The 22246-nt window shown below is 38.1% G+C and overlaps 2 protein-coding genes across 5 annotated transcripts in view; one reads left to right on the top strand and one right to left on the bottom strand.

Moving 5' to 3' along the window:
- Positions 1–22246, bottom strand: part of MAPK8 (mitogen-activated protein kinase 8) — a 182172-nt gene that overhangs the window by 49960 nt on the left and 109966 nt on the right. The window lies entirely within an intron of this gene.
- FRMPD2 (FERM and PDZ domain containing 2) overlaps positions 3619–22246 on the top strand; it is a 69928-nt gene continuing 51300 nt past the window's right edge. Inside the window, 7 exon segments of the mRNA XM_017725974.1 lie at positions 3619–4035; positions 13563–13688; positions 15495–15652; positions 16603–16668; positions 17871–18056; positions 18911–19037; positions 20778–20909. Coding sequence (XP_017581463.1) covers positions 13565–13688; positions 15495–15652; positions 16603–16668; positions 17871–18056; positions 18911–19037; positions 20778–20909 — 793 coding nt within the window. The 5' untranslated portion in view covers positions 3619–4035; positions 13563–13564.

The following is a 22246-nucleotide window of genomic DNA, read 5'->3' as shown; positions in this document are numbered from 1 at the left end:
TCACATTACATCTCAAAAGCTGTGTAAGAAGCAAAAGAAAATTAAACACACTGAACTGAAAGTGGTATTTTAATTGGGTCTCATCCATTCATAGAACTTTCCAAAGATTTAGAAACCCCCAGAGGTTTGAGCCAGACTTTGCCAGCTTTGTTCTTATAGAACAGTGTGGCAATAAGAATTATGCTGCCTTCCTACACTCTTCAAACACAAACTTAGAAACAAACTCCAATACACCTCCACTCCCAGTTTAGTGGTATTTTTAATTATCTTAAGAATTATTTCTTAAAGGGAAACAGGCTGTTCAGATACTGGCCTCTTGTCTTTTTTTTTTTTTTTTTTTTTTTTTTACTTGCTTTTGGGTTTACTTTTTTTTTTTTTTTTTTTTTTTTTTTGACAGAATTCCGGCTGCAGTGGTGAGGCAGGGACTGAGCCTGGTTCATTGTCCCCAGAGCTCGGGTAGTACAGGACAGTCAGGCCAGTAAAGCCCCTGCTCAGGGCTGGGAACGAGATCCTGGCCAGCTTTCCTTCTCTGCCCCTCTCTGCAGTCCTGCTGGGCTATGTCATGCTACTATGTTACAGCATTGTTCCATTTTTTTTTTTTTTTTTTTTTTTTTAACTGAGCTTAGGGTTACACAAATCAGAGGTAATTCCCCCAAAGACACTGCTGTGAAACATCCCTGACAGCAAAGACCAGAACAAGAGCGTAGACTCACATCTCTGTATTACGTTGCTAAGCTAAATATAGATGACTGGACAAATTCCAATCTGCTTAGAAACCATGATGGAAATAAAACTTGAATTTTCACATCTAGTGGACATGGGGATGATGCATGGAAGTTCACTATCAGAAGTGGTTAGGTCCTGTTGTACAATTTGAGCAGATCCAAGGCAAAAAGGGAGATTCCCTGATTTTTCTGAAAGCTCAAGTGATCTCCATTTAGCTCTGACAGCTCAAGCAGTTCATGATCCCGTCCATGGGACTCCAAACTAAAACTAGTTAAAACTTAACGGAAGTACTGTAAGTCTTCTCTGTTTAACAGAAACCCCAGGCCTGAGCTGTGCTTGTATTTTTGACAGCTTGCTTGTACCACCATCAGCTGAGAAGTAAATAGTAATCTTCACCTTTATGTAAACTTTTAAGAGCTTCCCACACTTCAGCTTCTGTGGGATAAAAAGGCATTAATGTCAGAGAATAATTGGATTCTAGCCATTGCCGGTTCTCAGAAAGCTGGAAGGAACATAAGGGAGATCCTAAGCCTCCATCCAGCAGTTCCTTCACTGGGATAAATAGTCTTTCATCTTGTTAACCTTCTTTCATAGTGATCTAGTTACATAAACTGTGCTGCAATTACCTACATGTCACCTGTACACAGTGAGGATTCAATAGATGAACAGAAGAAATTCAGCTGAAGCTCTCATACTGTATATTTTGGGTTTATGAGTCTGAAACACTGCTTTGGTTCAAATCAGTAGGTTGTGAGTAATTTTCTAAAATGGCTGTTTTCAACGACTATTTAGAATAAAGAAGGAATCACAGGTGAGAATTTGATCTCACAAATCTGGAACTGCTGCTTATGCCAACAGAACTACCACAGTTTTGCAATTGCAAGTTTTCATGAGAAGAATCATTGAGTCTTTTCTTAAAGCAATAGAGCATGAAGTCTTTAGTAACTTTGATCAGTTAATCAAATCAGCATTTCTACCTGATTTAACAGGAGCATGTTCACACAACACATTATTTCTAGCAAAATGATTCAAAAAGCCACACACCCTGTTAACTCCACAAACAGCATTATACACACACCTACTTAAATCCAATCTGGTAGCTACAAATGCACCACTAAAAATAACTTCCTATCTCCTCCCCACTCATTACCTGGGGAAGGAGCAGCCACAAACTTGTGTTGCTTTTGTCCTGCTAGTGTCACTGCATTGGATAATCAAGCAAAATACTTCCTGAGCTGCATCAATGCTCAGATTTTACTTTTTTCATTAACAGCCTTTTTGCTGGTCTGTTGGTATTTGGATCCACAAATTCAAAAAATGAAGAGCAGTATTAGTCCAATGATCACGGCAGAAGGGAATAGGTAGTTTCTTTTGCACAGTTGGTGAGGTTTATCAATAAATGTTGGTTTGCCAACTCCAGCATGTTCTGTTTGGGGCATCTGATGTGAGACCTCTCTATCTAGTTTTATTCCTGCCTGCAGTCCTGTCAGACTGCCTGTCAGATCAGATTTATGACTTCTGGACCAAGCTGGAATTTATAAAATTATAGTTTTATTTTGCTGCTATAAACTAAAGGGACCAGAGAAGGATATGAAAGGATGGGTGATGAACCCAGTGTGAGAATTCAGCAGAAGATATGTCTTCTGTGACATTTTGCATAAAGAAACATTGCATTTCCAAGTGTCAAAAGAGAGGGATTTACAGCAATTGAGATGATGAAAACCTGAATAAATTTTCTTTAAAGATAAATAAAGAAGACCATAGCTTGTATATTTTCCTCAAAAGCACATGTCACCACTCAGATACAGTGGATAGACTGAACTGAATGCGAAGTCCAGAGTGTGGGCTAGGGGCAACAGTGGCAACATTCACAGTGACTGAGAGAGAAAAAAGGAAATAGGAGGCTGGTTTGGGTTTTTTCCTACATAGAACTTGAATGACTTAGTTGCATGAAGTTAGGCAATGAAAGAAGTCCAAGATTTTCATTTTGACATGAAGAGAGAAATCTACACTACAGTCATCTGTGAGGTATTGCCATAAGGATTGTAAATGCATTTGCAAATCCTGTTGCTCAGGGACAAAATATAGGGAGAAAGATTAAACAAATACAGATTTGTGGACTTAGAGAAAAACTAGAATAAAAAGACAAACAGAGCTGGGAAAAATGGAGGAACAACTAATGTGAAGAGCTTATTGGAATCAGTCCAATAGAACTTCCTTCTATTTTACTAAGGTTTTTTTCCCTTCACTTACACCCAGCTCGCAGTCGCCCTGCAGCACCCCAAGAGCTCCCTCTGCCCTGCTCTGAGCACAGCTACACTTTGCTATAATTAACGAAAAATTTTCAGATTAGGCAATATTAAAAAACGATCACATTTCCTTCCTTCAGTTTTGGGTTGGTTTATTTTCCTGCCAGATAGACCCATCAAAATCTTATCTGCATTGTTTATTGAGTCTGAAGGATTTTGCTGCTCAGAAAAGACACAGTCACCCCTCAGACCATCAGTCTCTGCTTTGGTTGTGCTGTTGCTCCCTGGATTGGCCAGGGGCTGAAAGCAACATCAGTCTATGGGGGTTTAGATCTAATGCTCCCGTGTGCGTCAGGTAATCCAATTGAGTCCTTGTAAGTCGACGGACCCAGAGATTTATACTGAGCCACTTCCTAAAAGCTGACTCTCATTACCTGGCAAGTGAACTCCCAGGAAAAATTAAAAAAAAAAGAAAAAAGAAAAAAGAAAAAAGAAAGAAAGAAAGAAAGAAAGAAAGAAAGAAAGAAAGAAAGAAAGAAAGAAAGAAAGAAAGAAAGAAAGAAAGAAAGAAAGAAAGAAAGAAAGAAAGAAAGAAAGAAAGAAAGAAAGAAAGAAAGAAAGAAAGAAAGAAAGAAAGAAAGAAAGAAAGAAAGAAAGAAAGAAAGAAAGAAAGAAAGAAAGAAAGAAAGAAAGAGACTGTAAACAGCCTTAGCAGACATGACGTTGCCCTCAACTTCAAACCAGGAGCTGCTAGGTTTGGCTTGAAAGTAAGAGAAGGAACCTCACTGTTTACTTGCCTAGCCACTTGCCAGACCACACAGTGCTTAGTTACAAGATACAAACAAAGCAATAGAAAGAAAGGAAGAAAGGGGGAAAGAAAGAGAGAAGACAGAAGGTAAGAAAGAGAAAGAGAGAAAAAAACAAGAAACAGAAGTCCAATCAAGTCCTGAATATGTTTAATGTTCTATTTACAACTGTTATGGTCTAAACAATAATTATTGGGCAAAAATATAGAAGATTTCAGACTGTTCTGGATGCGGCATCTGTCCAACTTGTACAGGTAGGTTCTTACGTATTTCTCTTAATCTCATTATCAATTAAGTAAGTATTAAATCACTCATCATCTTTGCTTTGTACAGCAGTATCTAATATTTACCTTGTTGTTTGGGTTTTTTACATTAAACCTCATTTCATTTCTCTCAAATCATTAGCTAATTCTGATTAGAAGGCTGCCTGTTTGTATGAAAAATGATAATACAGAGCTGGCTGGATTGTCATCCAGCATGTCAGTGCTCAGTCCCTCCTGCCTTCTTCTGGAGTTAAAAAAATTCACCTACAACAGTATTGCACTGTTAAAAAATCAGGGTACCTCAGAATAGTATTGTTTTCTATTGAAGGCAAAGGAGTAAAAGTCACTAAATTGTTACTGCTCTTATGGCAGGGATAAGTCTTTGTTTGCATAACACAGTTCACATGATTCTGGAAAACATAGTTTAAGTACATTATTTTTTCATGGATTTGTACTAAATACTATTACTTCAGAAAGAGCACTGAACTCCAAACAGCAGAAGGATTACCAGTGATTACAACCTGCAACTAAAGGCTCTCAGTTAAGAAACTGCTTTCCTAATTTCTTCTCCACTGCTCTCCAATGTTTTTAGCAAGTCCCTTAATTACAGTTTGCAGTTTCTAAAATAAAAGCAACCTCATTTTATGGAAGTTTTGGCACAGGCTTCATAATCATTACTGATCTAGAAATTTATAGATGGAGATTCCAGAGGAAAACAAATACTGATAATTTACTATTTACATCTAAAGTGAATTGCTAATGATGGGAAACTGCATCATCCTCAATGATGTGGTGAAAGAAGACACTGAGTCTTTCTCAAGTAACAGAACCGGTCAGCATCAGAATCAGGATCGGAAGCTTTGAATATCTCTCTTCTGCAAGCAAAGGTGTAACTGTGGCACTGTCAGAGCTCAAGAACTAGCTTTAACAATAAGCAAACCACAGCAGCATTGATTACAATAGGATTAGCTATGAGAAGCTATGGAGAGACTTCGGGAAGACTGGAAAACATAAACTAAAACCTTAGCTCTTCATCTTTCATTTAGGAATTCATTTTTCTTTGGCACCTGAAGAAGCTGGTGTACAGCCTGCTCAGGTTCTTTTACCTGTGTTGTGGTGCTACCTATTAACCTCAGTATCAGCATATCATTTGACCCTTCATTCCCTGTTCCTATGTCTGGCATGAGGCTGCCTCATTTCAGAGAATTACTTAATGCCTTAAAAAGGACATAAATCAATAAGTATAAAAGAGAAGTATTACCATGGCACTGAAATTCTACTGTCCTACTATTTCTGGCACTGCAGCAGCAGAGAGCATGGCTTTGAAGCTTCAATCTTTGAAGTGCTGGAATGTAGATGTATTAGATGTATTAGACGTATTAGATCTATTAGATGTATTAGATTTAGTTCTGGGCCACCAGTCTGGTCTAGTCTCATGTAGAATGAGCTTTTATGAAAGGTGAATGAAAAAAACCAAAGAAAAGTAGCAGTAGCTACTTTTGAAGCAGTAGCTGTCTATCACAGACTGATATTCTATGAGGTCTTTGGCATTTGGCATCAGCCAGAGCAGAGAAGAAAGGGCACATAAACTTAGCAAGAATGAGCATAGCACCACTTTCTTTTGATTGCAGTTATCCAGTCATACATTTTCAGGAACTTCTATTGAAAGACTATCTACTTGCAAACTGACTGCAGACAGTGTAGTATTTTCCTCTGAAATTCACTGGTAGGTTCCCTTTGAAGTAGAGAAGAAAAAAGAATTTGACCCTATAAGTCTGATTTTGTAGGATGCTGGTTTTTTCTAAATTTTCTTTTGGTACCAGTAACATTTTGTGTCTTTGAGGAACAATGTCCATGGGTCTTGTAGTAAAGTCACATCTTTTAGCACCCTTACCACTCAGCTCATGAAATTCCCTGCAGAGAGGCACATAACTACACTATTCAGGAACTAGATTTCAACTCTCTCCTTCAAAGATTAGACTGTTTAGAGACTGGCCCAACTTATGTGACATTTATGACTTCCTAGAAAAGAAATTAATCTCTCTGCAGCAGTGAAATTTTATCTCCCTTCAGTGCTGAATAATTTGCAGTAGTCTGGTTAATTCTCCTATTGATTAAAGTACATGTTTCTAGAAAGGAAACAAAATAATTTACAATAGAGAGAGAAAAAATACCATATAATGCTGTTTCATTGCAGCTATAATTTCTGGAACACAATCTTTCTAAGGCAAGGCCATGCTTTAGCAACAAGGCAACTCCCTTACTGACTTGTCAGCGTTTGCAGATTTGGCTCTGCCTGTCTGCTTTATTTGAACAGAAGTTTTTAACAGCATTTTAAGTGTTTATTCCAATTATAAACCTACACATTTCCACCCCATATTTCAGAGAGTTAAATTTCATACTTAATGAGATTCATCTCTCTGGTATGAGGAATATAGTGTATTCTCTCCAAAATTATAACAAGTTTACAGTGAGTCAGAGTACAAAATTTGTATATGGAATATATGTGAATAAATGAGGTTATGAGGTAAATTAATTTTAAACTATATTTTTTTAAAAATGTGCTCTTTTCAGTGTCTTCCAACTTTTCATATAGCTAAAATTTGTTGGCATTTGATGGACAATCAGCATTGAAATACAGTAGGTTGTACTTAAGTAATTAGCAAATATTCAGCTTTTTATCCAATTACTATGCTTGTGTATCCAGATAGAAACCATAGTATCACGAATGATAGCATGTATCAAGAACTCTTTAAATATACAAAAGAGTTACTGGATTTAGCCCAACAAATATTATATACCAAAGAGGCTCAGAGTTTAATGTAGACATTTAAGAAAGTCTAAAGTACACAGGGTGGGCACCTTTTGCCCCCAAAGTATTTCCCTTTTTATCTGTCTAAAATATGCATACATTTGTGATTAAGATACTTAAGATATTACATTTATTTTCAACATAGTTTTTTCTGTATTTCCCCTAAGATTATCAGTAACAATTTGGTGATAGCAACAACCAATTGAATTACCTTAATTCAATTTGAACTACATTTAAATATATTTGAAGAATTTACTTGGGTTTTCAATTTTACATGCTGTAGATGAATAGTGCCTATAAAGCAAATATATTTAGTCGTCATTTCTCAGTAAATTATTTCTACACTATATTTTTATAATTTAAATTTTTCTTATGGAAGAACACTGTTCTTCAAAAACAGAATACAACCTGAAGTATTAAATCAGAACAATCATCAACATGATAGATGCAATCAGACCCTATTCAAAGCTCATGCTTACAGGCTGATGTGATCATCTTCTTTCTTCTTGCGTGTTACAGTTTTGTGGATTATTATGAATCAGATGAAAACCAAAAAAGATTTAAAGTTGTCGCTTACAATTTGGTCATAGCTTTCAATGATTCTTCAGGATCTTCTAACTACCTAGTCCTAAAAATTTTGGAGACCAACATCTCTCATAATCTCATTACAGTATTCTAATTTCCAGGATTTGGGTTGTTTTTTTTAGTTTGGGTTTTTTAAAGAAGCAAAATATGCAGCCTTGAGCAACAAAGGATTGTCATCCTCATCTGAAATCTGTTCATTTAAGAGTATTTCAGGGTAGACACTGGAGTGTCGCAAAATTATATCACTGATCCCAAACTGTCTGTAGAGACCCAGAATCAGATTAAAACATATGTGCTATTGAATAACCTTGTGCCTTTATAAAAAGCAAGTAATATCTTCCCATTTTAATTCAGAAATGATTATCTATATCAAACATTTAATCTGTATGCACACTAGGATAATTTTAAATTTCAAAACCGTCTCTACATTCATTTTTATAGCTATATTATTTTTAAGGGCACGAAGGAAATTAGTTAAGTATTTTCCTGGTGATACCTCCTACTGAATGCAGGTTCATGCCAAATGCTGTTCCTGCCACCATGACTCAGAGGATTCAGAGGCAGTGAGATTGACGCATCGTTCCTTCTCTGTCTGTGACCACAGAAAAGGCTCAGGACAGGTTGTTCATAAATTCTGTAAATTTACTTTGAAATTAACACTGATTATTTCAAAACTATAGCTCAATCCCATTTTTATCCTATTTTTAATTCCCCTAATTTTGTATTCCAAATTTGATTTATTATGCAGCCAGTCTTGAGATAGGCTGCAAGAACTTTTCTTAGTGTATTAGGAACACTTGATATTAAACAATCATTTGTCTTCCCTTAGTGAGCGAAAAAACACTTACTTGTGTTTTAATTTCCATCTAGTCCTCCATAAATTTTCAGCCCCTTTTGATGAAGTTTCTGAGCTTCTGTGTCACAAAGATGTAAAGATACAAATTCATCCCTGCTCTTAAACATAAGGCATTTCAAAGTAATGTGTTACTGTCAGTTATTAATCTTTGAGGGGGAAAACCACAGAGGAAAATCAAGAGATAGGATAGCCAGACTGATTTGATCTCGGTCAAGGTCCTCACCTGGATACGGTCAGAAATTACATTACTTGATATGTAAATAACCCACTGTCCAGCACTCAGGCCAAGTAAAAGGATGCTGACTAAAAACACATTTTCCTTGTAACTTTTCATTTTAAAAGATCTTTCAGAATTAGGAAGTCTGTCTGGTCAATCTGTTTCTATGGACCCCTCTTCAGTACTTAAAATCAGTCTATTAGCCCTCCAACACCCTAGAAAAGTGTCACTTCAAGTTCCCATATTTCCTAATCTTGAATGCAGATTGCTTGAAGTCTTGCCGACCCGCACCTGAGGTGCTCCAGCTAATTACCTTCTTTCAGAAAGTTTTCTTTTCCCCCACTGCATCTTGCTGCCACTGATACAAGAAGTTCTGACTTTGGCTATTTTGAGGATTGAGTTTCCTTGGGTTTGGTCATTTGTTTACAGAAGGTGCTTTTAGACTATCAGGTAGCACCTGAGTCCTAAAATGGACTGCTGACATAGCTAAGAAATTGGAGTACAACAGATGAAAGGGATAGAAGGCTAAGGACAATACTGTGTCTAGAGAAAGTTGGCTGAAGGCCATCTTTTTATAGACTTGGGTGTAGTTTTATTAGTGAGTCTTTCAATGCCACACTAGAAGAAGCATTTCCTTATCTCTAAAGTTGCCCTTGAAAATGGATGGATGCTCAGGCATTGCAGGTAAATTAGGCAAAATCAGTATTAGCCAACTTCATGTGTCTTCAGGTGCAGTGGGTTTACACCAGCTTCCATGGACTGTTATGGATAGAGAACTTTTCCTGGAGATAGTGGTGCAAGTGGAAGAAGTTACACTCCAAGTCCCTCTCACTTGCCTGGCAGTACACACCTACACTCATTTAGTGAGGGTAGTGGCCAATGTTAGCAATCTCTCAGGTCTGTCAGAGGACCTACTTAAGTAGCCCCTCTCTGGCTCACTGTTGTCGAAATCAATTAGTCACCTCTAACAGAGGGGCTGTGATGGGCATGTATGTCCAAACCATAAATAGGCCTTCCCAGAAAGAATTGTTTACAAAATCTACATTTGTTTACACCTTCCAGCAAATTAAAAGTTGGCTAAGTTTACAGCTAGGTATTTTGCAATATACCAACACAGAGTAATGAAGCAGAACTGAAAGTTCAGTCGCACGAAAGACAAGACCTCTGCAAGAACAGCTTCCAGGCAGTAAAAACTGAAAGGCTGTTCTGATTTGACAGAAGCCTTTCCAGTTGACAGAATGCTTGATTCCTACCAAGGATAATCCTTTGCTGTTGTTGTTGTTGCTGTTATTGTGTTTATACACAGACTATTTTGCCAAAGTTCTCATTTCCAGTTGTTCTTCAGGGTGTCCAGATGGGGCAAATCTGTTCTTTCTTTATGCCTTTACAAGTAGACCAGAAACAAACTTGATTCCATATTTTTGAAAGCTAAATGTGATTTCTCCTTCCTCATCACCTTGTTCACTGGGGTGTCCAGATCTCCCTTCATCTTTTTTCACTATCATCCAGATAATGGATTGACTTTCATGCTATAAAAGTTATTGTACAGCTGAGCCTACTCCCCAGTAAATTCCCTCTGATAGGTGGGCATGAAAAGGGCTGTCATGTAGTTAGGAATCCAGCTGACCCATTCCTCTCAAGGATATTTAATGTACTTGACTGTAGTTGATAAGGGAAGGTCAGTTTTGCTACGAGAGTAATAGTTTTTAGCTCTTTTGCTTTCTTTACATAGTAAACAAAATAGCAAAAGTAAAGATTGACCAAAGCAAAGCTGCTCCTTTACATTTTACTAAATAAGACTGCAAAATCCAGTAAAGTGACCTTGGCATATGAAATAACTAAAGCACAGTTGTTGCTAAGGGTCAAATTCAGATGCAAAGTTGTAGTTCATTTACTTTCATGATAAATTCAATTTCTTTCATTGACTCCAGCTTTCAATGGATGAAAACTTGCACATATGATAAAACAAAATGCACCAAAATTGAATTATTTAGAAAGAAATGTGATAAATAGGTGGATGTTGCTGGCAAAATGATGGGTTAGCCTCACCCCAATGCAACCTTATGCAACCTACGCAAGAAGAGTAGGGGAAAGTCTGTTGACTTTAGAGAGTCTACATAATGAATAAATGTGTTGCAAAGATTAGAACAGGGAGGATATTTTAGGCTAATTTGGATGGTACTATCTTCTTCCATAGACATTGGCAAAGTTAGCCTTTTACCTCAAAAGCATGAATTGGCACTGGAAGCTCTTTGCTACATTTTCCAGTCACAAAAACATTAACCTCTATATCCTGGCCAAACTCCAAAGTGGGTGATTACATTCTGCTGCTCTAATTTTTCGCTGCAGACTCAACCAGATCCAGCATAATTTCCTGATATGTAGTGTTACTGAAAAAGAGTCGCTTTTTGCAAAGTTGCTGTTAACTTTTTCCTTGTTGCCTCCTCATTTGTCTGCCTTGTCTTTTGAGTTGTAGGTTGCTTAAAGGTCAGAATTGTTTGGTTCTGGATCAGAGCTTTTATTAAACTGAGGGATGAATATGGGCAGTGCAACAATAATAACAGTATCTTTCAATCACTTTTACTCTCTTATAATACACATAGCATAGCCTGGCTATAGTTTTTTCCCCAAGTACTCACACTGTTGCAGTTTTGTTAAATATCACATCATGTTGGTATTGAAAATCAGAAGTCAAAAATACAGCCTGAAGATACAGGGCATTCTGAGTGTTTTTAAAAACCAGTTGCTAATTTGATTGTAAAATAGCACATTGCTTAACTCCACCATTGCTTTAAAGCAATGATTTGTTACCTTTAAAGAGATTATGATTTCCATGGCCATACAATCTAATATTTTTTCAAGAAGTTTGCACATCATTGATAGCAGGATTAATTTTATTCATACTTAGTATTGATCTGAGACATTACTTTCACTCTCAGAAAAAAAGATTCGCTACAAAAGTTAAGCATCTCTGGTGTAACTGCTGATTTCACTTTGGTACTATAAAGCTGTAACACCTGCAATTTGGATAGCTGCTTAGTGAGTAACTTAAGCTAGTGAGAAATATCAGCACTGAAATCACTTCATATAAGCACTTCTATCTAAAACAGAGGGTGCAGTGCTCCTTCCCCCAGCACAGTCTCAAATAAAACAGTGCTAAGTATGATCCGGTGGGTTACCTGTATGGAGAAGCCACACAGATTCTGGCTCTGGGGATGTGAATTGATTGCTTACTCCCAGTACCACAGGGTTAAGTGAAATGCTATCACAGTAATTTATTATTAAGAGAAATGGTGATGGCTTAGATTAAGAAGATTTGTCTGTCTCTTCTAATTAAGGTTAGGGTTTGTAAGAAGCTTTACTTCCCTTTGAAGCTACAGAGACTAAAATTAGGACTCTGGTTCCGTTTAAAATGTCACTAGGTTGATCTATAATCCTGTAGGGATTGCAACAAAGGATCATTCTTCCCATGCTGGGATTCCTTGTTTGCAAGCTAGTGAGCCAAGACAAGACCCCATGAAGCGAAGTCTGAGTAGTCTATTAATCAGCAACAAGTTGGTCCTGCAGGACACTGTAATGCTCTTGCAGTGACCCCTTGAAGACTCCATAATGAATGGGAAGCTGGCAAAGCAATCAGCTGTAAGACACAGTGAGTTCTGTTGCAAGCAGAGAGCAAACAGTGGCAGTAAGTGAGCTGTGTACAGAGAGTGAAGAAATTTCTAGGGGGAAGATCTGTCCTCAGGCTGTGAGTGAACTCATTTTACAGTGGTGTTTACAACCCTATACCAGACAATAGCAGCCCAGGCTATAGTGTCCTCACTTGCTGGTCTACAATGCAAAAATCTCAAATCAGTAAATGGATCACTTCTAACTTTTCTCCTTATTCCCCTATTTACACAACATAAAATGAACCTGTGGAGCTCACTGTTACAGGAGAGTAACAGCAAAAGCTGTCTAAAAACTTCTAGGAAATTTGAAGTTTGGATTCAGTTTTCCCTACTGATATGTAGACCTAGGGCAGCTCTGAAAGAGCTTCAGTAAATTACTGAAATGTAAAACTCATTAAATGGAAAGATCAGACTCATTTATGAATAACAAAACCTTCTTGGAGAATATTTAGCAGAACAAAACATTTGAAGGAAAAGCAACCTTGATACTTCAAGTCACAAGTCAGTTCCTAGTGGGCTGGGATTAGGAAAATACTTTTCCAGTACGTAGGACATGAAATTATGATTCACTACAGAGTGCCTTTGTCTAAATGATCTGATGCTGTGTTGCAGCTGAGACAAAACAGGGTGAGTGTGCGGACCCACATTTTCCTGCACTAGGCCAGGTCTTATATACCTGTCAGATAGGATAGTGTGCTGGGAGCCACTAAATTGCTGTTCAGCAGTCCAAAAGGAGAATCCTCTTTTAATTTGGTTTAGTGAAACAAATCAAGCTTATATGTATGTTGGAAGGGTTGAACTGCAAGCACTGAGTCTCTGATATGTGAGCAAGAAAAGCTCTCATCAATGAATTCTGTAGGAGTCTACAAGATCAATCTGGCAATGAATGAAATTTAATTGCTCTGTTGGACTGTTTATAAACTTTTCATGTTACATATCTTTTGCTTTGCATTCTTTTTTTCTTAGATTAACTCTGTCATGTTTTTATAGATAGGAAAATCCAATTAAGCAGCAAAATCAATCACCTGTCATTCAAATAACCTCTCACAAAATCTGAACAGTGAATATTCATGAAGGACCTCCTGAGTAAAAACTATTTGCTCCACAGAATCTTATGACTTTTTTTCATAAATGATGGGTAAATGATGAGTAAAAGGGCTCAAAAAGATTACGGGAAGTCACTTAGTTCAGTGCCCTTTATTTACTCTTACTCAGATTAAGACAGGGATAAGCAATACTTACCTACCCTGAACAACAAAGCAGGGTGGTTCACAAAATATTTCTTACTGTGAGAGAAGGGTACAGCTATAATCAGTAGGGCTTGTCTTGAGCAATTCAGTCTACTTCAGTGTGTCCAAGTCCCGGTATCTACTGCAGCAGGCATGAACAGTTCCTGTGTGACATTGGCCGAGGTCCTGTGGGCAAAAGGAAGCCCTCTGGAGGAAGAAGAAATATGGGCACTCCTGTACCTGTCCACAATGCAGCTTCTGGACGATCTTCACAAAGGTGAGGTGAAAAGTATCTTTTTAGAGTTCTTACTGTTGGAAATTAATTCTTCAGTTGTTTTAATTCTTTTGAGCTTGTTTTTTTGCTTGTTTGCTTGTGGGGGGTGGGGTGGAGACAAAAACCACTAATGGCACTAACAGCATATTGCTAATAAAAGTGAGAAATCTTTCATTGCTGCTGGCATTACATGCAGATTGCTCTATCTACATAGGAGGTCTTCACACAGCTTGGTTTTGGTGTTTGTTTCTTTTTCAAATTAAACATCAGGTAGTAATTAATCTAAGTACAACTATATGCAGACAAAGAGCCCTTCCTAAAATTTGAATAACATGCACCCAGAGAAAGTGCAGCGCCAGCTAGGATCATGTCCTTCATGGACTGATAGAGAAGGGCAGGCAAATCCACATGGCTCTCCATTCAGCTAGTAAGAGACTTTTATCCTTGATGATATTAATGTGACATCATTATGATGATTGCTTGCCAAGCAGACCAGCTTGAGAGAGCACAGAGCACAACTGAGCAACAACAAGAGAGCACAGCTGAGCAACCTGTCACATTTTGAGAACTGTTTATGTGAATGGGTATTTCTTTTGAGGGGCAAATGGATGAGATGTCTTATTACCTCATGAGCATGTAGAATCAAAACACAAAATACAGAAAACAAGTGATGTGTTACTTCTGCTATAGCTGGAGGAGTGCACATTCATTACCAACAAGTTTTTAATAGACTGGAACACTACAGCAGGTTGACTATACCACGAGTTCTCTATTATCTGGTGTAAAAAGAGGATAGAATAGCCCAGGCAATACAAGCACCAGGAATGTGCAAAGCAGTGAAGCATGGAGATACCCACCTGGATAGGTTCAGCTCAGATCCATCTACTGACTGTGTGCCAGACACTAAGCTGACACTATGCTCTTCTGATCACTGACTTAACAAAACAAAATTTTTAAAAAAATGATACAATCAGCCTATGTTCCCTATGCTGTGCCAGATAAATTTAGGGTATCAGAAGATGAAAACTAAACCAAGAAGAAGTAGGGATGTACAACCAAGCTGGTCTATAGGCCAAGTGTGAGGCTGCTAAAACATGTCTTTAGAAAGCTCAGGTCCAGAAGTGATGCCAAGTTGGAGTCTGCATACACAGTGTTCCAGTTTCTTGGAGCACAGGGAAGGTTACCTGCCTCTCCATATCATCATCCCAGTTGAGTAAGGCATATCTCTGGCTCCACATCTCTCAATTACAGCTATTTTGTTTCTGGAATCAGCCTCTTTTCAAGGCTAATACTGCCACATTTGCTGCACTGTGCTTGATGTAATAAATCATGCCAGATCTTGTAATGGTCAGCACCACTTGCTATAGTATATTTCTGGTGTGCTGGAGCACTGCTGGGTTAGGCAGGAACGCCAATCATTGGCTGCTCAGCACTACGGAAGGCCAGGTATTCTTCATTAGGCTGAAGTACAAGCTGGCTGGCTGTTCCTAAAACAGACAAGCTTCCCAGCATGTGTGAGTTGTATTTGCATACAACACTAGAGAAGATGTGGAAGGAGCAAAAGAGAATGCTAGCTGAAGGCAACCAGTGTCAGAGAACCCAGCGATCAGCAGGCAAGGCCACAGTGACAAGGCAAGTCAGAGGTCAGGCTGGGAACTGAGTCTGTGGGTCAGGACCAATGAGGTCTCCAGTCAGTCAAGTCATTCTGGGTACACCTCCAGTGATGAATTTGAGATGCCAGAAATATGATTTTCTGAGTGCAGTGAATTGAACACTAAGATCTCCATTATCAACTTCAACATTTTCCAGACCCTGCCATCTGTGTGATTTGCCCATGGTCAGTACTACTGTCTGCCGAAGGAAACTTGTCCTTCCAAAACAATGCATCTCAGATAGAAGCTGCCCCTTTCAGTCCACCAGAATTGCTCTACCGCCCAAGTAAAAACCAGCGCTTTGGACTGACAAAGGTGAGGTATATTGTAAAGTAAATCTTGACAGCGCCTCATGAAGACAAGCTCGTTTTAATGCAGCATACCAGGCACCTCCTGTCACACCCCACTTCTAATAAAACTAATCCAATTAGGCTATAATTAGAAAGATTTACATGTATCTTGCATCTTACCATTGGATTAGTATGCATGACAACATCAAAATCAAGTTAGAACATCAGTCCTAAAGGCCTGCAGAAATGTATTATTTGTAAAGGCCCACAGAAAGGAAGAATATTTCTATGAAATGGTGTTTAGGCAGATATGGTAATTGTAATCCCAGAAGCAGCAGGACTGCAGTATCTGTACAATCAGAGGGTGGAAGCAGTCCCAGGAAGTCAGAAATATGTTCAGCTTTGTTAACAATTTATTTTTCTTCTCTCTGACAAATGAGTCTCTGGCAAGAAAGGAAGATACAACATTCAGGCACCTAAAAGTTTTAAATACCACTCAGACCACATACTCCCCTCAGGCAGAACACAGTATTTTCAGATTCACACATAACTGACCATTTAGACACTAGGCAGAAAAATGAAGCTGTGGAATAGGTGCCCTTTAGTCCAGTAATTATTTTTCTGTATATAACTGCTAGTCAGTCCCACAGTTAGGGGAGAACTTTAATCAGCAATGAGAGAGCTTCAAAATTAAGAAAGGAGTTCAAATTTCTTTCCCTGCTCCTGGCATCATTGAACAGAGGGCAGCCTGGCTCAGCCCCTCAAGCTGAACAGTACTAATTGCATTAAACCTAGTCCATAAGCTAAGAGTCAGTATTTTACTTTTAGATATGTTTAGTCTAGTTTTTTAAAAAAATAATCTGTTTGACTTCTGCCATTTTGTGACCAAAGACACAAAAGGATGGTGTGTCTAGTATGAGGCTTTTCTAGACTAAATATTGATTTCTCAGAGGGTTTCTTTTTCTGTTTTGACAGATGCTGGTGTATTCCTTAGGAATGACCCTCTATTGGTCAGCAGATTACCAGGTTCCTCCAAACCAGGCCAGTAACACAAACATTTTTGTTCTCTTTTATTCTGGTAGGTTCAAAGATTGAGAGGCATAATCTGAAGTATCACTAAAAGGGGCTTTATGTTTTGAACCACTAGAAAGAATTGAAAAGCTTGCGTCAAGGTCTAAGCTTCACCAAAAATACCAGTTCACCCCAATCAGGGAATTTAGTTAAGAGATCATCTTTCCTTTTTCTTTTTCTTTTTCCTTCTGTTTCTTAAAAAATCTGAATTGTTCTTACTAAGATGAATTATACCTTGATTTTAAGGGTGAAGATTATTTATTCCAAGACAATTAGGAACAAGCTACCCAGGGAAGTGGTTGAATCTCATCCTGGAGGTATTTAAAGGATATGTAGATGTGGCACTTAGGGACATGATTTAGTGGTGGACTTGCCAGTGTTAGGTTTATGATCGGACTCGATGATATTAAAGGTCTTTTTCAACCTAAATTATTCTGTGATTCTAAGATAGGAAGGACTAAAAGAAAAACATCATGTTGGCATGATTGGGGTGCTGTGCACATTTATGTGCTTTTCCAAAAACGGGATGCAAGAATAAAACTAAATAACTCTCCTTATTTCTGAACAAATTCTATCAGTATCCCTGCTAGCTGAAATTAAAGATTTCTTGCTTACCCAGAATCCTTTCAAAGACTTGTAACATACATTTTGCTTCATTTCTGTGCTGATGCTTTTTGTTGCTTCTTCTCGATTTGGAGAGCACAGGCTTCTGGTAGATTTAACCTCCCTTTCACATTCTAAGAGAAAAGGCTTTATAAGCTAAATGGCCCTAAAATATAAGTATCTGGTCTCTATGACAACAGTTTTGGCTTTTACAACTCCTCACCTTTTTGAAGCTAATGCTACCACATATCTTACTTGCATGAATCTTTGATTCACAGTCGAATTAACAAAGCTCTGGAGCAAACTGAACTCTCTGTCACCAAGAAGCCCCTAATTGGGCTGATGATCACTCTTGGAGATGTCAAGTCTCTCCAAGGCTATCCTAGATCCCACTAGAGGCACATTTAGTGCTGTTAGGGTGCTTGTCTGGAATTTTCCCAAAGTCTAAAGGAATTCAGTGCCTGTTTCTCACCCAGAGTGAAAGGCTTACAGAAATTCCTGGTCCCAGTTTACACAGGATTTCAGTCCCCTGGGAGATGTTATTTAACAATACCTCTATTTTGACTCAGTCCCTCCAGCTGGGTGACCAACTACATACAGTCTTGCTGACACTGTGTGAAGATCTGCCACATAAAAGACTTTCTCCTGAATCAATCCTGGAAGCATGCGAAGCACATCAGAAGGAATCTGCTTCCTTACCAGCAAAATTCTACATAAAGAAAATGGTCCAGTTTGCAGTGGGAAGTGTCAGCGAGGTAGGTACTACTCTCATACTCCAATCATCTTTGCTGTGGTGAGAGAGTCATGCAGTGACATGGGACACAGGTGAGTGATTGCCGAAATTAATGTTTGTATGGATTAAGGAAGTGAGATTTGGTTCTAAACTTCTGCACAGGAAATTGTGTGGGCACATGTACAAGCAAATAAAGCAATGAAGCTGTCTCACACACCACTTCTACACTCCTGGGAAATGATCCAGCTTTGGTACTTACAAATCTTAATTTCTTTGGTTAATACTGAAGCAATCATAACCTTTACAGAGACCTATTATTGGCCAAAGGAATGGACTTAACACAACAGTAAAGATTTCTCAGTTGCCACTCTGGTTTCAGACTTCCTTCATGAAATTAAAAAACATTGTATTTACACCATGTTAGGGAAATTATTTCATTGTTCTTGAGTGGAATTGAATATTTGCTTTCCAATCAAGCCTGACCACATGAGGTCTTTAATAAGTGAGCACTTGAGTTTTTTCAAACTTTGAAATATCAAAAAACATTTTTGTTGACAAGTTGAATGACAACGGAAGAAAACACACCAGATTTTTTTTTGTTTTCAACCAGTATTCATTAAGATTCTGAGAATAATTTTTCCCTGGCACTCTTTATTACTCTCTTTACTGCTGTAACAGTCCCCTCTTAAACTTAGCTAGCACGAGAGCATGGAGCCCACATACTCAGTCCCGCTTTGTGTTAACATGAGAAAATGAAGTTGCTTATACAAAGCAAATCAGCAGCCTCTGACAGCCAGAAGGCAAGGATCACTTCACTATGAGAGTCTGAAGTCCACATATCATATGACATTGACTTTCAATATTACTACCTTCTAGACAGAGCAGGTGGTCACTGAAGACAGCACAGCCTCTCAGCTGAACAGAAGTCATGTGATAAGGAAAAGACTGCATGAAAAAATATCGGACACCTCAACACTGTCATCCCAGATGAATCTTCACCAAGGTAAAGAAATACTTATAATCTGAACTCTCTAATAAGGATACAGACAGCCTTTTCTGTGTCTTTCCCAAGGCAGATTAATTGCTTAATTTCATGCTGTAGTGATTGCATATAGTGTTGGGTAGGATAGTTATTGCTTTACATATAAATTAATTCATAATGGAAAGACTCTGAGGCAAGTCAGTGAGGTTTCTTTTCCTTATTTCCACAAAGGACAGTAGTCTCAGGGCTGTGAAGCAGTGATAACAAATCAGCTTGCACAGATTTGACTCTTAAAGCACTTTCCATAAAACCTGTGCATCTAGAACGCCTCTACTTTCAAAACTGCTTTTGTACCTTGTATACTCCAGTGTACTTTTGAAGGTGCAATTCTGTGAGGTTATCCTCCTTCCATTAAGGAATATATATTCATCTTTCCTATTTGATTACTCAAACAAAGATTTGTGGTTCCTTTTTGATTTTAGTTTAATTTTCTATTCAAAAGATGTTTTATAAATTCACACATGAATTGCTAGAGTGATTTCAAGACACAAGGCCAAATCCTGCTCACTATATAAATAAACCAATATCTACCGATTTTGTATTCCATTTGACTAAGATCAAGATTTATTATCCCTCAGAGTAATTCTATAACTGTATCTTTTTTCTAGTATCAACACTGTACTGTTCACTTTGACAGAGATCCCTGATTTTGGGGCAATGGGAAGCTGGCCCAAGCTATACAGGATTTTTTTTCTATACACTCAACATTAGGCATATGAGCAATACAATTCCTATTCAGCAAATCACACATATGCTCCATTAAATCAGCTAGAATCAAACATGCACTTAAATACATGTAGAACATTTCTATTAGGTATTATTGGTTATAAGGAGATTCTTTTGGAAACTTACAGACAAACCACCCCTAAAGCTATATTGGTTCACTTACTCAGAAACTGAGCTTGTAGATTCACACTTGCAAAAGTAGGTAGAAATTCTGCTGCTGCCAAAAGGGATGGTCCCATCTTCAACCCCATATTAGCCACAAATTCCTGACAGTTTCCTTATCCTCATTCTAGGGATTATGTATCTGGTGTGATATCTGTGTTTTCCAGTGATTCAGGTCGCTTGACTTACACTTGCCAAAGGACTTGAATGAATTAGGATTTCGATTACATTGAAAATGTGCAAGACAGCATACCATTTCTTCCTTTTTTTTAAACTAAAAAATATGCTTCAGAGATTCTGTAAAAGGACTAGAGAGAATTCAAGCAAAGTAAAGTCAGTGTGAAAGAAAAATATACATCCTAATGAGTTAGGATGACCCCTTAATGGAATTTCTACATCTGACTCTGGTAGTGGATTGTGTCTGGGCATTGTCCACCCTGCACACAGAAAGAAGACATTATAGCTGAAGGTTTTGGACCTCAGAGTATAAGGAATAAGAACTTTGCAGGTTATCTGCACTCTTCAGCCTTTCAGTTAAACATGTAGAATAGAATTAATGTATTAGATTTGTTTTATATGGAATGGTTGAAGAGAAGTATGAAAACTAATTTTGGTCCAAATAAGATTATGAAAGTAATAGAATGAAGTTATCAAGCTTTCCTCAGTCTTTAAGGAATTGGAGTCAGGGTTAAAAGACAGACAGATGTGGACTATATAAAAATTAGTCAATCAAAATGTTATTTACATTAACATGCAAATACAATGACTTATAATTAAAGTATATGATTCACCATATTTCCTTTCTGTTTCCAGACAAAGCGTCCAGATTAATGAACTATAGCCAGTCAACAGAAGATTACAGACAACTCTCTGTGGATTATAGTGACTCTAATAGTATTTCTGAAAGTACATCTTTGATACTGTCTAACCGAGGACACAGGAGAGGTAAGATTTTTATAAAAGATTATGTTTGTGAATTATGTATTCATCTCTTTTGTCCCCTGAAGTGTGGGACTAACCATGTACCAGGTGATAGATACTCCCGTGCAACTTGTGGTTATGTGACTTGGGAGGTGTATTTGTGCTAAGTTGTAGAGAAGAAAGATACTTTTATATTAGATTCTTTTTCACTTGTGTCCTACTGCAAAGCTATATATTCCCTGATTACCATGTAGCCCCATCCCCTCTTTCTTGATTCATGCCCCCTTTGCCAGGTAAAGCTGTTCAGCAAATCACAAAGCCTGACATTATGTTTTTAGCACATGAGGTCTTGATAAAGAAAAGGTGGGGCTACCCCACAAATGCATAGGGTGGGCAATGTCAAGATGTCAGCTCTGAAATCAGTTGAATCTATGAATAATACCTAAGATTTGAATGTTGAGAATTAATTTTTCTTCAAGCCCATTCAGAAAAAAATGGACTAATTCTGAAATCTAGGGGGAAAAAACAACCAAATAACCCTTCATTTTCTTTTCATTTTTGTCCCAGAGCCATTGTGCATTTCCTGCTTAGCATGTTGTTTTTGTTGTGCTAAATGCCAGGTTGCAATGCTGTTCTGATTTACTTTGTCTGGAGATATCAGAGTTGGAATTTTAGCTTCACTTTCAACCCTTTTGTGGCAAGAACATGAAAGAAACTGGCAGAGAATTTGTTCAGTGAAGACACCGCAGTAGACATTGTTTGGGTTCCTTCCCAAGCCATATAAATCACAGTGTAAGGGGATACTATGAAGCAAAAAAGGGAACTCAAGAGGAAGGGGAGTACTGCTGTGCATGTGTGTCTTCATGTATAAATTGGAATCTGAACTGGAATCACTTACACAAGACAGTGCCCAAGAGCAAAAGGTTGCTGTTGCCAAATGCCACCAGCCTCTCTTAAAAAACCAAGCTTACCATGCCAGCTCCCCCTCTCAGACTCCTACCCATTTCTATCCTCCAATCTACAGTTATCCATCCTCCTATGTGCTTTCAAACTTATTTTCCATCTTGCCTGTGGAAGCTCCTAGACCAAGAGGTGGAAGTTTACCCCTATAGTTTGGAGTTTACTTCCTCCCTCTATGAGCTTCCATGAGAAATTAAGTACTAGGTCCTCCTGTGGCATAGATTCAAATCTTCTCTGTAAGCATGTGTGGATTTTGTATCCCAGAAATTTCTTCCTTAAGGCAATAACCCTAGCATTCACAACATCAGTTATGATGCACTAGGGTGTGCACACTGATTGCTTAGTTCATTGATGCCATAAATAACAGAAAACTGCTGAGTAGTCCTTGTTTTTTCTCAATG

This window comes from Corvus brachyrhynchos, unplaced genomic scaffold (assembly GCF_000691975.1).
Source record: "Corvus brachyrhynchos isolate BGI_N302 unplaced genomic scaffold, ASM69197v1 scaffold61, whole genome shotgun sequence".
In the NCBI taxonomy this organism is placed as follows: domain Eukaryota; kingdom Metazoa; phylum Chordata; class Aves; order Passeriformes; family Corvidae; genus Corvus; species Corvus brachyrhynchos.
The sequence above is the reverse complement of the archived record's forward strand: the minus strand, read 5'-3'. Positions and strand labels throughout refer to the sequence as shown.